Source organism: Chrysochloris asiatica, unplaced genomic scaffold (genome assembly GCF_000296735.1).
Source record: "Chrysochloris asiatica unplaced genomic scaffold, ChrAsi1.0 scaffold00024, whole genome shotgun sequence".
Classification (NCBI taxonomy): domain Eukaryota; kingdom Metazoa; phylum Chordata; class Mammalia; order Afrosoricida; family Chrysochloridae; genus Chrysochloris; species Chrysochloris asiatica.
The window spans coordinates 15,065,566-15,078,421 of record NW_006408542.1 but is presented as its reverse complement, the minus strand read 5'-3'; the positions used below and the strand labels follow the sequence as shown (position 1 = coordinate 15,078,421).

Here is a 12,856-nt window from a genome sequence, read left to right as displayed (position 1 = left end):
ATGTTTTTATTTTGGATTGAGTGAAAGTTTACAGGGCACATCATCAGCTTCACATTCAACCATTCATATAGCTTGTTTCATTACATGGATTATTATCCCTTCCATATATCACCAGTTAACAGTGTTTCTTTTTTTTTTTTTTTAATAGTAAAACTCTTTTGTTTTGTTTTTTAAAATGAATGAACTCTTACAAGAAAACAGAAAAAAGAACCTTGGGTTCTGAGGAAAATAGTTTGGAGAAATGGATAATTTTACTATAGCCACTAATTTTTACCAAAAGAGAGAGAGAGAAAAAAAGTAAGATAATAAATAAAGTTTATTACTTACATTATTACAAGTTTACCAAAGAGAGAGAGGAAAAAAAGAGAAATATAAGATAAGTGATCTAGAATATGATCAAATTGAATGACTATTTTATAAAGAGAAATATAAAGACAGAATCGAAATAGTACCAAAAATGTATACTGAAGGATGGTTACTGGCAGGTGTAATATAAAAGTGAAAAAAGAGAAACCTACTAAATATCCCAAAATAGAGGATTGGCTAAATTAATTATGTTACTCCATCTACTGGGAGGGAAAAGGTAGTTTACAAAATATACACATTGGGCTTCCCAGCCCACAGAGCAAGGAAAGCTGGGGCCGGAAGCTGACTTGTAGAGTGGAGGGACTAAGTTTGCTGCGTCACGGTGTTAGAGCTGAGACCTTTCAGGCTTATGGTAGAGTGGTGTATCCTGTGGGCACTTATCAGCAGCCCTAAAAGAGCGTTGTAACTTTGGCTGGGAAGACAGAGCCCTGTCCATGGTTATCTCCTTGATCTCTTCATCGACTCTTTACTTACATCTTGTTCTTTAAGCTTTAAGCATCACTCTGTCTTATGGAGACTTCTGTCTTCCAAGCTTCTGGGCTGAGCAAAGTGTCCTTCCTGTTTCCGATCATACTATTTGTCTCATGGTATTGTTACTGATTGTCTACAAGTACAAGTACGTAAGGTCCTTACTGTAGAGAATGTGCCTTTAATCAGTTTTCCCAGTGTCCAGCAAGAGGGTTGGCACATAAGAGATGTTCAATAAGTGTTTATAGAACAGAAGACTAGACGACTGGGAAGGAGAGAGAAAAGATAGAACACTGGTTTACTGCAAAGGGGTGATTATTTTATCTATGAATGTGGTGACACATACAGGAGGCAAAGTTATGAAAACTTCTTAGACATTACCTTGAGGGAATCAGTTACAACTCTTGGTGTCTCCCTGTGTGAAGGAATGAAGACAGATGAAGACTCAAGACGCTGGGAATCAATTAGTCCAATGGACTCATGGAACACATGAACACCAGTCATCACAAACATTAGAGCAGAAGAACTAGATGGTGCCTGGGTACTACTACCAACTATTCTGAAAGGGATCCCATTAGAAGGTCCTGAATAGAATGAGAGAAAATGTGGAACTAAACTAAAAAATTATAGAAAAGACCAGATTTACTGATCCAAAAAAGAGCCTGGAGGAAACCAAGACTATGGCTCTTGGTCATCCTTTAGGTCTGGAACTGAGCTCACCCTCATAGCGCAATTTTCAGCCAGGTAGTCGATATACAGGGGACAACAACACTAGTGAGGTATGCACATCATGAAGTGGTCAACCATTTAAGATCAAAAGGGCAGCACTTGTTGTTGTCATTGTTGTCAGGTGCCATCGAGTCGGAACCGACTCATAGCGACCCCATGCACAGCAGAACGAAACAATGTCCGATACTGGGCAACCTCACTACCGCTGCCACACTTGAGTCCATCAATGATGCCACCTGGCCAATCCATCTCGTTAGGGGTCTTCCTCTTTTTCTCTGACCCTCCACCTTACCCAGCATGACATCCTTCTCCAGCGACTGTTTCCTCCGGACAATATGTCCAAAGTAGGAGAGACGAAGCTTAGCCATCTTGGCCTCCAAGAAGCACTCTGGCTGCACTTCTTCCAAAACAGATCTATTGGTTCTTTTGGCAGTCCATGGCACTTTCAGTATTCTCCTCCAACACCACAACTCAAAGGCATCAATTCTTCTACGATCTTCCTTATTCACTGTCCAGCTTTTGCATCCATATGAGGCTATTGAAAACACCATGGCCTGGGTCAGGCGCACCTTAGTCCTCAAGCTGACATCTCTGCTCTTCAATACTTTAAAAAGTTCCTGTGCAGCAGATTTGTCCAATGCAATATGTCGTCTGATCTCTTGACTGCTGCTTCCTCGAGTGTTGATAGTTGATCCAAGAAGAATGAAGTCCTTGACAAATTCAATCTTTTGATTGAAGCACTTAGCTAAGGACAAAATTCAGAAGAGTTGGAGAAAAAGATGAATGGAAACATGAATCACAGAGAGGAAGTGAGATAGTTGATGTTACATGAGGGAATTGCAGTTGGTGAAATGAAATCAAGTATATGATTTGCTGAATGCAAAATGGACGATCTTCTCTGTAAACCTTCACTCAATTCACAAACAAAGTTAAAAAAAAAGGGGGGGGGGTGATTATTGTTAGTTGACAGAAGCAATAGTTGCTCACTTCTTATCTTCTGGAATATGCTCATTTATCTTTATATTTTTAACTAAATTGTACAAATGTTCTCTATAAAGCTCAGAATCAGATCTTTTAAAAAAGATTGTTGCTGTTATTGTTAAGTGCCATTGAGTTGGTTATGACTCATAGTAACACTATATAAGGTTTCCGAGGAGTAGCTGGTGGGTTTGAACTATGAGTCAGTACCAACTCAATGGCGGGAGAAAGATGAGGCTTTCTGCTCCTATAAAGATTTACAGCCTCGGAAACCCTGCTCAGGGTCGCTATGGGTCGGAACTGACTTGACAACAACCATGTTGCTGAGGGATAAAGCACTGGATGGCAAGGTTGGTTTGAACCACAAGGTTGGTGGTTAAAGCTCACCAGAAACACTATACAGGGTTGCAATGGACTCTACAGGCACTTAACACCACCAACAACAATGAAAACAAACAGATTGTACATGCCTCATACCTACCAAGAAAAATAATGGTTTTATAAACACTAAACAACAACAAAAGAACTAACAGATCTGTGTTGGAAGAAGTGCAACCAGAGTGCTCCTTGGAGGCCAGGATGGCCAGACTTCATCTCTCATACTTCAGCCATATTGTCAGGAGGGACCAGTCACTGGAGAAGGTTATCATGTTTGGTAAGGTGGAGGGTCAGAGAAAAAGAGGAAAATCCCCAACGGGATGGATTAGCCAAGTGGCAGCATCGATGGACTCAAGTGTGGCAACAGTAGTGAAGTTGGCCCAGGACCAGGGCAGTGTTTCATTCTATTATACATAGGGTCGCTATGAATTTGTACCAACTCGATGGCACCTAACAACAACAACAAAAACCAGACTGTGTGTGACAATATAAAAACATGAAAACCACCACTACTGCAGAAAGCAATTAGCAGAGAATGTGAGATGGGACTTTTGTGAGTGGGTCTGTGTGCCGATTATTCAGACCAGCACAGAACTACTGACATACACCATCTACAAGAACATGGGTGTTGTTGTTAAGTGCCGTTGAGTGGGTTCTGACTCAGAGCAACCCTGTATAGGGTTTCCAAGGAGGCTGGTGAGTTTGAACCTTATGGTCCAGCACTTTATCCTATAGTGACATGATAGTAGCTTCTTTATACTGAATATATATATTTTTGTAATACAAAGTTGATTGTACCATAACCCTGTTGTTGTAAGTGCTGTAGAGTTGGTTCCAACTTATAGCAACCCTGTATAGGGTTTCCAAGGCCTTAAATCTTCTTGGGAGCAGAAAGCCTCATCTTTCTCCTACAGAGCATCTGGTGGGCTTGAACTGTGGTTCAGTCCAGTGCTTATCATATAGAAGCATAATAAAATATGGATACTGCTAATACACATATTAGCACAGTGGCTCCATATGATAAGGCACTGTAAGCAAACCACGATGTCCTCAGTTCAAGCCAACCAGCCATTCTGCAGGAGAGAAGTGAAACTTTCTGCTCCTGCAAAGATGTACAAACCTTGGAAACCGTATGAAGGATGGCTATGAGCCAGAACTGATTCAAAGGCACTTAATAACAACAACAATACACATGTTGAATTATTTGATTTTTAAATGAATCCTGGCTCTTAGAGTCAATTAAGCTAGACTATCTCAATATTTTCAAATTATAAGACCAAACATAAAAGTTTAAATATTTTTCAATTTTCTATTTTCTATCCAATCAGAGTATGCTCGCATGTATTTGTAGCCCACTCTTGGTAGAGAGTCCTGGTGTGGTGCTGGTCAGATAAGCACTGGACTGCTAGCTGTAGGATAAGTACTGGACTGCTAACTGACAGGTTTGCAATTCAAACCCACTAGCTGCTTCTCAGAAACTGTACAGGGTTTCTATGAATCAGAACCAATTCAAGGACCCTTAACAACAATAACAATCATAATTTTTCCTAAATCAAGAATCATCTTCTAATTAACATTGTTTTTAGAGTTTCTGTTGTACCCTCTTTGATGGGTAGTGTCGTCTGGGGTCTTAAAAGGTTGCCAGCAACTACACAGCAAACAGTTGGTCTTTATTCACCTGGAATAGCAGAGGAAGGAGAGCTAGGAGTTGGAGCAGAAACTGGACCACAGATCTAACTGCTCCACGAACTACTGCTTCCTTTGTCATGAGGCCAGAATTAATTGAATGGTGCCCAGTTACCATTACTGAGTGTTTTGATGATCAAAAAAGGGGAGTGGGGGAGACGTACAATGGAATTTCAGATTTCCCATAGAACTCAGACTTACTGAACCCAGTGAGGCTAGAGAAGGCCCTGAATGTGCTGCCCTAAGAAAAATTTTAAATTTCAAAACTATCGGCTAAAGTCACCTTCAAACTAAACAGTAGTTTAGCTGAATTAGCAAAGAAGGATCACCTTGATCAGTACATTCTTTTGAAGAATTATCTCTATGAGATCAAACTGACAACAATAACTCTAAAACATAGATGAGGCGTTTTATGGGGCAGTGAGTCTAAGGCAATCGTAGCGAAAGATGGGGAGATGGTGAGAATGGTGACATGCCGTGACAAATGTAACCCATGTGAGTGAACTACACATGTCAAAATGGCTCAATGGGTGTAGGATCTGGCATGTATCTTTTCACCAAATCATTTTTCAGAAGCAAATTGTCAGGCCCATCTTCTGAGGTACTTTTGGATGGATTTGAACCACCAGCTTTTCAGTTAGAAGTTGAGTACTTAAACATTAGTGCCACCTAGGGACTCATATAGTGCTGTGACAGTGTGCTATCGAGTTAATTTCAACTCACAGCAACCCTGTCTGACAGAGGAGAACTGATCCATACAGTTTACTAGGCCAATAACCTCATCTGCATGTGAAAGCTGGACAGTGAATAAGAAAGACCGTAGAAGAATTGGTACTTTTGAGTTATGGTGTTGGACGAGAATATTGAAAATACACTGGGCTGTCAAAAGAACCAACAGATCTGTGTTGGAAAAAGTGCAGCCAGAGTGCTCCTTGGAGGCCAAAAGGGCCAAGTTTCATCTCTCATACTTGGGACATATTATCAGGAGGGACTAGCCACTGGAGAAGGATATCATGTTTGGTAAGGTGGAGGGTCAGAGAATAAGAGGAAGACCCCCAACGAGATGGTTCGGCAAAGCAACAGCACCAGTGGTCTCAAGCGTGGTAACAGTAGTGAGGTTGGCCCAGGATTGGGCAGTGTTTCGTTCTGCTGTGCATAAAGTCGCTATGAGTTAGTACTGACTTGATGGCACCTAACAACAACGATCTTTATGGGAACAGATTGCTAGGTCATCTCTTTCATAGAACAGCTGGTGGGTTCAAACCACCACCCTGTAGGTGTAGCATCTGAGTACTTAACCAATTCACCACCAGGGCACCTTTATATGTAACTAGGAGAGTGCACATAAAAAGAATGAGATGTCATTACACACCTGTTAGAATGCCTAAGATCCCCCCACCACCACCACCACCAAATTCAGAATGTTAGTCATTGGTGAAGACGTGGAGCAGTATGAATTGTCATACATGGCTGGTGGGAAGAAAGATATGGTACAGTCACATTAAGAATCAGTCTGTTGCCACAGAGTGAAACATCCAGCTGACTTGAAGCGAGGGGAGATGCACAAGAATACCCAAACTGGCAGATAGTACCCACCTGACCTAGCTTCAATGGTGCGATGATCAGAACTCAGCTAGAGGAAGATAAATTTAATAAAGGAAGCAATTATAAAGTGCTACAATTTGATGAACCTGATGGAGGCAGAGACGATGGCATGGAGAGATAGAGCAGCTGAGGACTCTAGACTCATGGAAAGAGAGAGGCTGTGTGCTGGTGGCCACAAGACTGGCTTCCAGAATATACCCTGTGGTTGTTTAAATGATTATATGCCCCAGCGTGTTTTTGTTTTTTGTTTTTTTTTTTAATACATGCACTAGAGGGTAGACAAGCATTGACATGGGTGACAGAGCAGGCAATACACGACTGGAGGGAGGCTGGCAGAGGAAAGATGGGGGTAGCAGGAAACACAGTGAGGAATGCAGTGATTAAGTGAATAGAGGTAAATGCTGATAACTGTTGGTGCATGGAGGGGATTACAACCATGGAATGATGCAAAGTACATGATCTATTGAATATAAAACTGATGATCTGCTCTGAAAACCTTCACTCAATTCACAAAAAAAAGTTTTAAAAAAAGAAAGTCTGGCAGTTTCTTATTAGGCTACACATAAGTAGACCATATGCTCCAGCAATTTACCCAGCTGATTTGTCCATACAAAAAATCTGCACGTAAATGTTTATTGCAGCTTTATTCATAATTATCCAAAATTGAAAGCAAGCAAGGTATCCCTCAATAGATAATGGAGTAAGCCAACTGTGGTACATCCACATTATGGAATTTTATCCAGTGATCAAGTGAACTATGAAGCCACTAAACGCCATGGATGAATCTGAAATGTGTATCACTAAGTGAAACAAGCCTGTTTGAAAAGGTTACATACTGTTTGACTCCAACTATAAACATTCTACAAAAGGTAAAACTGTAGAAAAAGTTAAAAGATCAATAGTTGTCAGAATTTAAGGAGAGGTCACTGACTAGGTGAAGCAGACCGGTCGGGTATCAAAACAATACTGTTTGATACTGTAATGGTGTGTCTGTGATACTATTCATTTGTCAAGACCCACAGAACTATACAAAACAAAGATGAACCTTAATGTATGTAAATAAAATGCAAAAATCAAGAGGTCAGGACATCCCAGGGTGGAATGCAAAATATGACAAAACATTGTCAAGATGGTAAAAGCTCGGAATGGACTACAGCACAAAAAAAAATTGCTTGAAAGCAATAAACATAAGAATTTTTTTAAAACAAAATGTTTGCTTCTGTCGATTATGACAGACTAAGGTTTTCTAGTAACCAAGAATTAACAAAAATTGAAACAGTCGGTCTTGTGAAAGAGAACTTCTCTGTTCCTGGAGATATTGAAACCCAACTATATCTTCACTGTTTGGAAATATTGTAAAGCAGTGATTCTTAGCCTTTTGGGAGGTGATGGAATCCTTTGAGAATCTAATTTCCCATAAAAATGCCATTATGCACAAATGTTCAAGATTCTGCATATATATTTCACAGCATTGTGATGAGTGACAATTCCTGTTGTAAAAAAACTAGAATATATCCAACATTCCTTCCATTCTGGGACTCTGATTATGATAAATGTATTATATACTCTAGGCTTCATGTTTGTTTTTTCTCATCTATACACTTCTCTTTTTCAGTTGTACAAGTGATGTATTAACTATGAGCATCAGATTAGTTGCCTTTATACAAACTGGGAAAAGATGATTCCCAGCTATAGTACACCACGTTTGGGCACATTCCGTCCTGGAGGGTCCTGACCTCCTAGATTATTTTTTCTTGTAATGTTCATGAATTAAGTCTCACTTGTAAAGATCTTGACAAATGTATAGTGCCATGAACCCACCATTACAGAATCATACAGTATACTTGGCAAGAAACACGCAGGCTGAATGCCAGTTCCCTCCCCCAACCTGGCTTCTAGTCCTTTAGAAGGTGCCCTCAGGCCACAACCAGTTCCTACATTGCCAGGTCAGAGATGAGACATGTGGCTAAAGCTGACGTACCCAGATTGTTAGAAAAGCACTAAGATAAACTTTGTTGTTGCTGTTAAGGGTTGTCGAGTCAGTTCTGATCCACAGCGACCCTGTATAGGGTTTCCAAGGAGCGCCTGGTGAGCTTGAACCGCCAACCTTGCGGTTTAAACCAACTTTGCAGTCCAGAGCATGAACCCACAGAGCCACACCAGGACTCCAAAAATAAACTTTACCACTGGTTAAATCATCACAATACTTAGGGGAAAAGCAGAAAAAAAAGGCATTACCCCATTTTTACTGCCAATGAAGAAAACAGATTTTTCTCCGATTTCAACCCCATCACCTTCATTTCTGTTACTTCCTCTTTTGTCCACTTCAGCTTTTGCAATTTCCCAGAGTGTTTCACTATATGAGAGGCAGAAAAACAAAATTCAAAAAAAGGAAAATAATCCTTTCAAGTATTTAGTTCAAGCTCAGTAAAGTTTTGTCGTTAAGTACCATCAAGTTGGTTCCGACTCATAGTGACCCTGTCTGTATAGGGTTTCTGAGAAGTGGCTGGTGAGTTTGAACCACCAATCTTGCAGTTCAAACCAATGGATCATAGAGACATGCTTAAACAAGTTTTGTTTGGGAAAAAAGTACATGTTTTTCTCCCACTCTATTCAGGTCCTTCTAATATGATCCCTTTCCCAGTGGCAGATAACTGGCCACCTTCTAACTCTTCTGATCTCAGGGTCATGGAGGCTGAAGTTCATTTGATCCATTAGCCCACTGGACTCATTATTTCTATGTGTCTTCAGGTTTCTTCACTCTTCTTTGCTTCAAATGGAGAAAGATTAATAGTTGCCCCTCTGTTGTTGTTGTTAAGTGCCATCCAGTCAGTTCCAATTTATAGACCCTGTATAGGGTTTCCAAGAAGTAGCTGGTGGGTTTGAACAGCCAACCCTGAGGTTCACTAGATGTTATCTTTAATACAAAAGTTCTACAGAAATGTGAACTACAAACCGCAAAGAAGGTAGTTGAAGCCCACCAGCCACTCTGCAAGAAAAAGATGAGACTTTCTGCTCCTGGAGATATTTTTAGCCTAGGAAACACAATACAGGGTAACTGAGTCTAAACTGACTCAACAGCTCTTAACAATAACAACAATGTATCAACTGTATTCCTAGTAGCAACATGTTTGGACTTTCCATGGTATTTATTGGACATGTTATATATGCAGAACACTTTGCTAGTCCCTAGGCTCAGCTATAAAATACTGACAGAGCCCTGGTGTGGCACTGTAGGATAAGCACTGGACTGCTAAACCTAAACCCACCAGCAACTCTCAGAAACCAGTCAAAACCAAGTGGACAGTACACACCACCAATAAAATGATGCCAAAAAAAAAATAATAATAAGAGTATCAACTTTATAGGGTTGTCATGATTGTCAGAACACGATAATCCATTTAATTGAAACAATGATCTTAAATTTACTAAGCGCTTACTGTTATCCAAAAACCATGGATAAAGCAATATACTAAAGAAGGCTAAAATAGGTGTCTGGTTGGATGACAGGAGTCTCCTTTTGTGCAGGAGACCAGCGTCTATTTGTGGCTAATCAGCCTGTCAGTGAAGGCATGTGTGTTGCCATGAGGTTGGAGAGATTTCAGTGGCGCTTCCAGATTAAGACAGACAAGGATAAAGCCCTAGGGAGCTACTTCCAAATATCAGTCAATGAAAACCCTATAGAACATAATGGTTGAAACCCCCTAGTGCCTGGGATCACCATGAGTTGAGAGCTGACTGGATGGCAGCTAACAACAAATGTATGTGCTAAAATCATACATTGATTTCAAAAGTGCTCATCTGTTTTCTAAGTATTCAGGAGAGAGAAGGAATTGCTGGAATCAGGCATGCCACGTGTGGAAACGTGTAACTATAAGCATACTTTTAAAAGAAAACCAATAATACTGTGATGGGAGGTCTACACTTTTTCACACACCACAGGTCATAAAGTAAGAAAACCAGCACATTTTGCTTTATGATAGGCTTCCTAATCCCACTTCCTAAAGTCTTCAGAAATTGTCCTCAGAAGATTTAGACTTTTTAAAAAGCTTTTGTTGTTACTTGAGTGACAGTTTACATGGGAGAACACTGGCTTTGCACTCAATCTATCGTATTTTATTGCAATGATTACAAGCCCTTCCATGAATCATCGGTCCACAGTATTTGCTTCTATTTCCTCTGCTGTTTTTTCTTTTTTTCTTTTTTTTTTTTTTGGTGTATACAAAAACAGACAGTAATATATAATCATTTAAACAACAAAAGGGTACATTCTGCAAGCCTGCCTCCTGGAGGCCAGCACACAGCCTTTCTCTTTCCATGAGCCCTCAGTTGCTCTCTCTCTCCATGCCTTCATCTTGGTCTCTATCTTTGGTGTCTGCTGCTAGTGCTCTTCTCTCTTGATGGTCCTAGGGTCCTCTGTTCCTGGAATGTAAGATTAACTATTCCCCCTTTTTGATGCACAACTTCTACCTTTACAGTTGTGACTATCACAATTAGTTATAACAATTACTACTGAATCAAATGAATCCTATCCCCATCTCCTTTCATTAGATCCATATAGACAATATGAAAACTCTTCAGTGGGGATTCTACCTTCCCCCACACACTCTGAAACTAAACTCCTTCTTGAAAACTTGTAAGACACTTCGTGCCTTTATAGCTCCTCCATTTTAGGTAGCCAGTGTGAAAGTTGCGCATCCCTATGAATCCTTTGTACAGAGAGGTTTGATCCTTGATGTAAAGACTCGTTCGTTCCCTTTAGGTTGGTATTTTTTGAGTTACTACATCCATAAGTAAGGAGCTCTGGTAGCGTAATGGTTACGAATCAGGCTGCAAACCACAAGGTCAGCAGTTCAAAACTACCAGCTGTTCCGTGGGAGAAAGATGAGGCATTTTGTTCCCGTAAAGATTTACAGCCTCGGAAACCCTGTATAGGGTCACTATGAGTCGGAACCTACTCCACGGCACACAGCCACCACATCCATAAGTATAGGTCAAGTTTATCAAATTGTAGCAATTTACACTTGCTTCTTTTATCAAATTTCCTTATCTTCCTCTAGTCCAGTTGTGATCATCAGGAAATGGGAGCTAGGTCTGATGGGCATTCTTGTGGGTCTCCCCTCACTTCATATCAACTGGATTTTTCACTCTCAACTCTAGCCCTCCGTGGTTAGGTCAGTGTCCATGGTCTCAGGCATTTCCAAATCTCCCCAAACTTTGGACCAACCAGCCCTTCCTCTTTTATCTCTCAAGAAAATTTAGATATATTTTGAGAACAGATAATGAAATAGACATTATGGAACTGACAAGTTAAAATGTACAGGGAGTTTCAAAAGGTTTGTAGAAAAATTGCATTAAAACATAAAGGTATTTCCCCCACAAACTCTTTTAAGTCCCCTTCGTATTTTACAGTTATCCAAAAAAAAAAACTTTTTTTAAACGAGATCCTATACTTTTCAGTGCCTTCACGGTTACTTTACTGGTACCAAGGGCAGTAATCTGGGGAGGATCCCCTGCTCCTAAAACAGTCCCTGAGTCCCAAGTAACGTTTCTTACATGAATGAACGTTTACTGGTTTCAAAGTCCTTTACTTTTCTACCTGGGGTGTAGCTGGTTGGTTGTGCCAGAATCCACACGCTCAAGGGTCGTTGTTACTGACCTCTGACCATCTACAGTGGAGATGCAGGCGGGCAGACTCAGAACACTTGTTGATGCTCCCCCCACACCACCACCACCACCACCACCACCACCACTTGAAAACTATCTTTCCCCCCAAATTCAGAGGCTTCTTCCTACCCTGCCCCTCACAGGCTGGCTTGTGTAAAAAAGGACACTCTACATAGACGTTTAAGATGGGTGCAGGAAGGGCTGAATGCAAAAGTACCTGGGCATCTTGGTTTATCGCCCCTCGGTCGTGGGATCCGTTTAGGGCCCAGTTTAGAAAACTGCAGGCAGCGAGCGACCTAGGAGAAGAGTCCGAGAGCGTGGGGGCCTCTGGGTTGCCATGGGAATGACGTCGCGTCTTTGGTTGCATACGGAAAAGGTCATCATGGGAAATGTAGTTCTCAGTGTTCCTTTTCGCGTTTCTAAGTGAGAAAAGCTATTGAAGGAATACGTCCAATGTGCATTGAAGGAATTGCCAAAGAACATGGCACTGGGAATTGATGGAATACAACCTGAAAACTTTCAAGACAGTGAGGCATGGGAGGCATTCATCTATGGCAAGAAATTTGGATGACAACTATCTGTCCCATTGATTGGAAGACATCCGTATTTGTGCCCATTCCAAAGAGTGGGGACCCCACAGAATGCGGAAATCATCAGACAAGATCTTTGATATCCCATGCGAGTAAAGTTTTACTAACGGTAATACAAAAATGGCTGCAAGCATTCATTGACAGAAAACTTCCAGAGGTTCAAGCCAGATTCAGAAGAGGACGTGGAACGAGAGATATCATTGCTGATGTCCAATGGATCTTGGCTGAAAGCAGAGAATGACAAAAAGATGTTTACCTGTGCTTTATTGACTATGCAAAGACTTTTGATTGTGTAGATCATGACAAGCTATGGACAATATTACGGAGTATGAGTAGTCCTGAATAATTGATTGTGCTCATGAAGAATTTGCACATGGATCAAGAAGCAG

General features: G+C 40.8%; 1 protein-coding gene across 1 annotated transcript in view; it reads right to left on the bottom strand.

The window, feature by feature from the left end:
- DYNC2LI1 (dynein, cytoplasmic 2, light intermediate chain 1) overlaps positions 1 to 12,244 on the bottom strand; it is a 60,346-nt gene extending 48,102 nt beyond the window's left edge. Inside the window, exons 1-2 of the mRNA XM_006839464.1 lie at positions 12,045 to 12,244; positions 8,449 to 8,566 (exon numbers count right to left, since the gene is read on the bottom strand). Of these exons, the coding sequence (XP_006839527.1) occupies positions 8,449 to 8,566; positions 12,045 to 12,244 (318 nt within the window). The remainder of the gene's footprint in view (positions 1 to 8,448; positions 8,567 to 12,044) is intronic.
- Between the last annotated feature and the right edge of the window lie 612 nt (positions 12,245 to 12,856).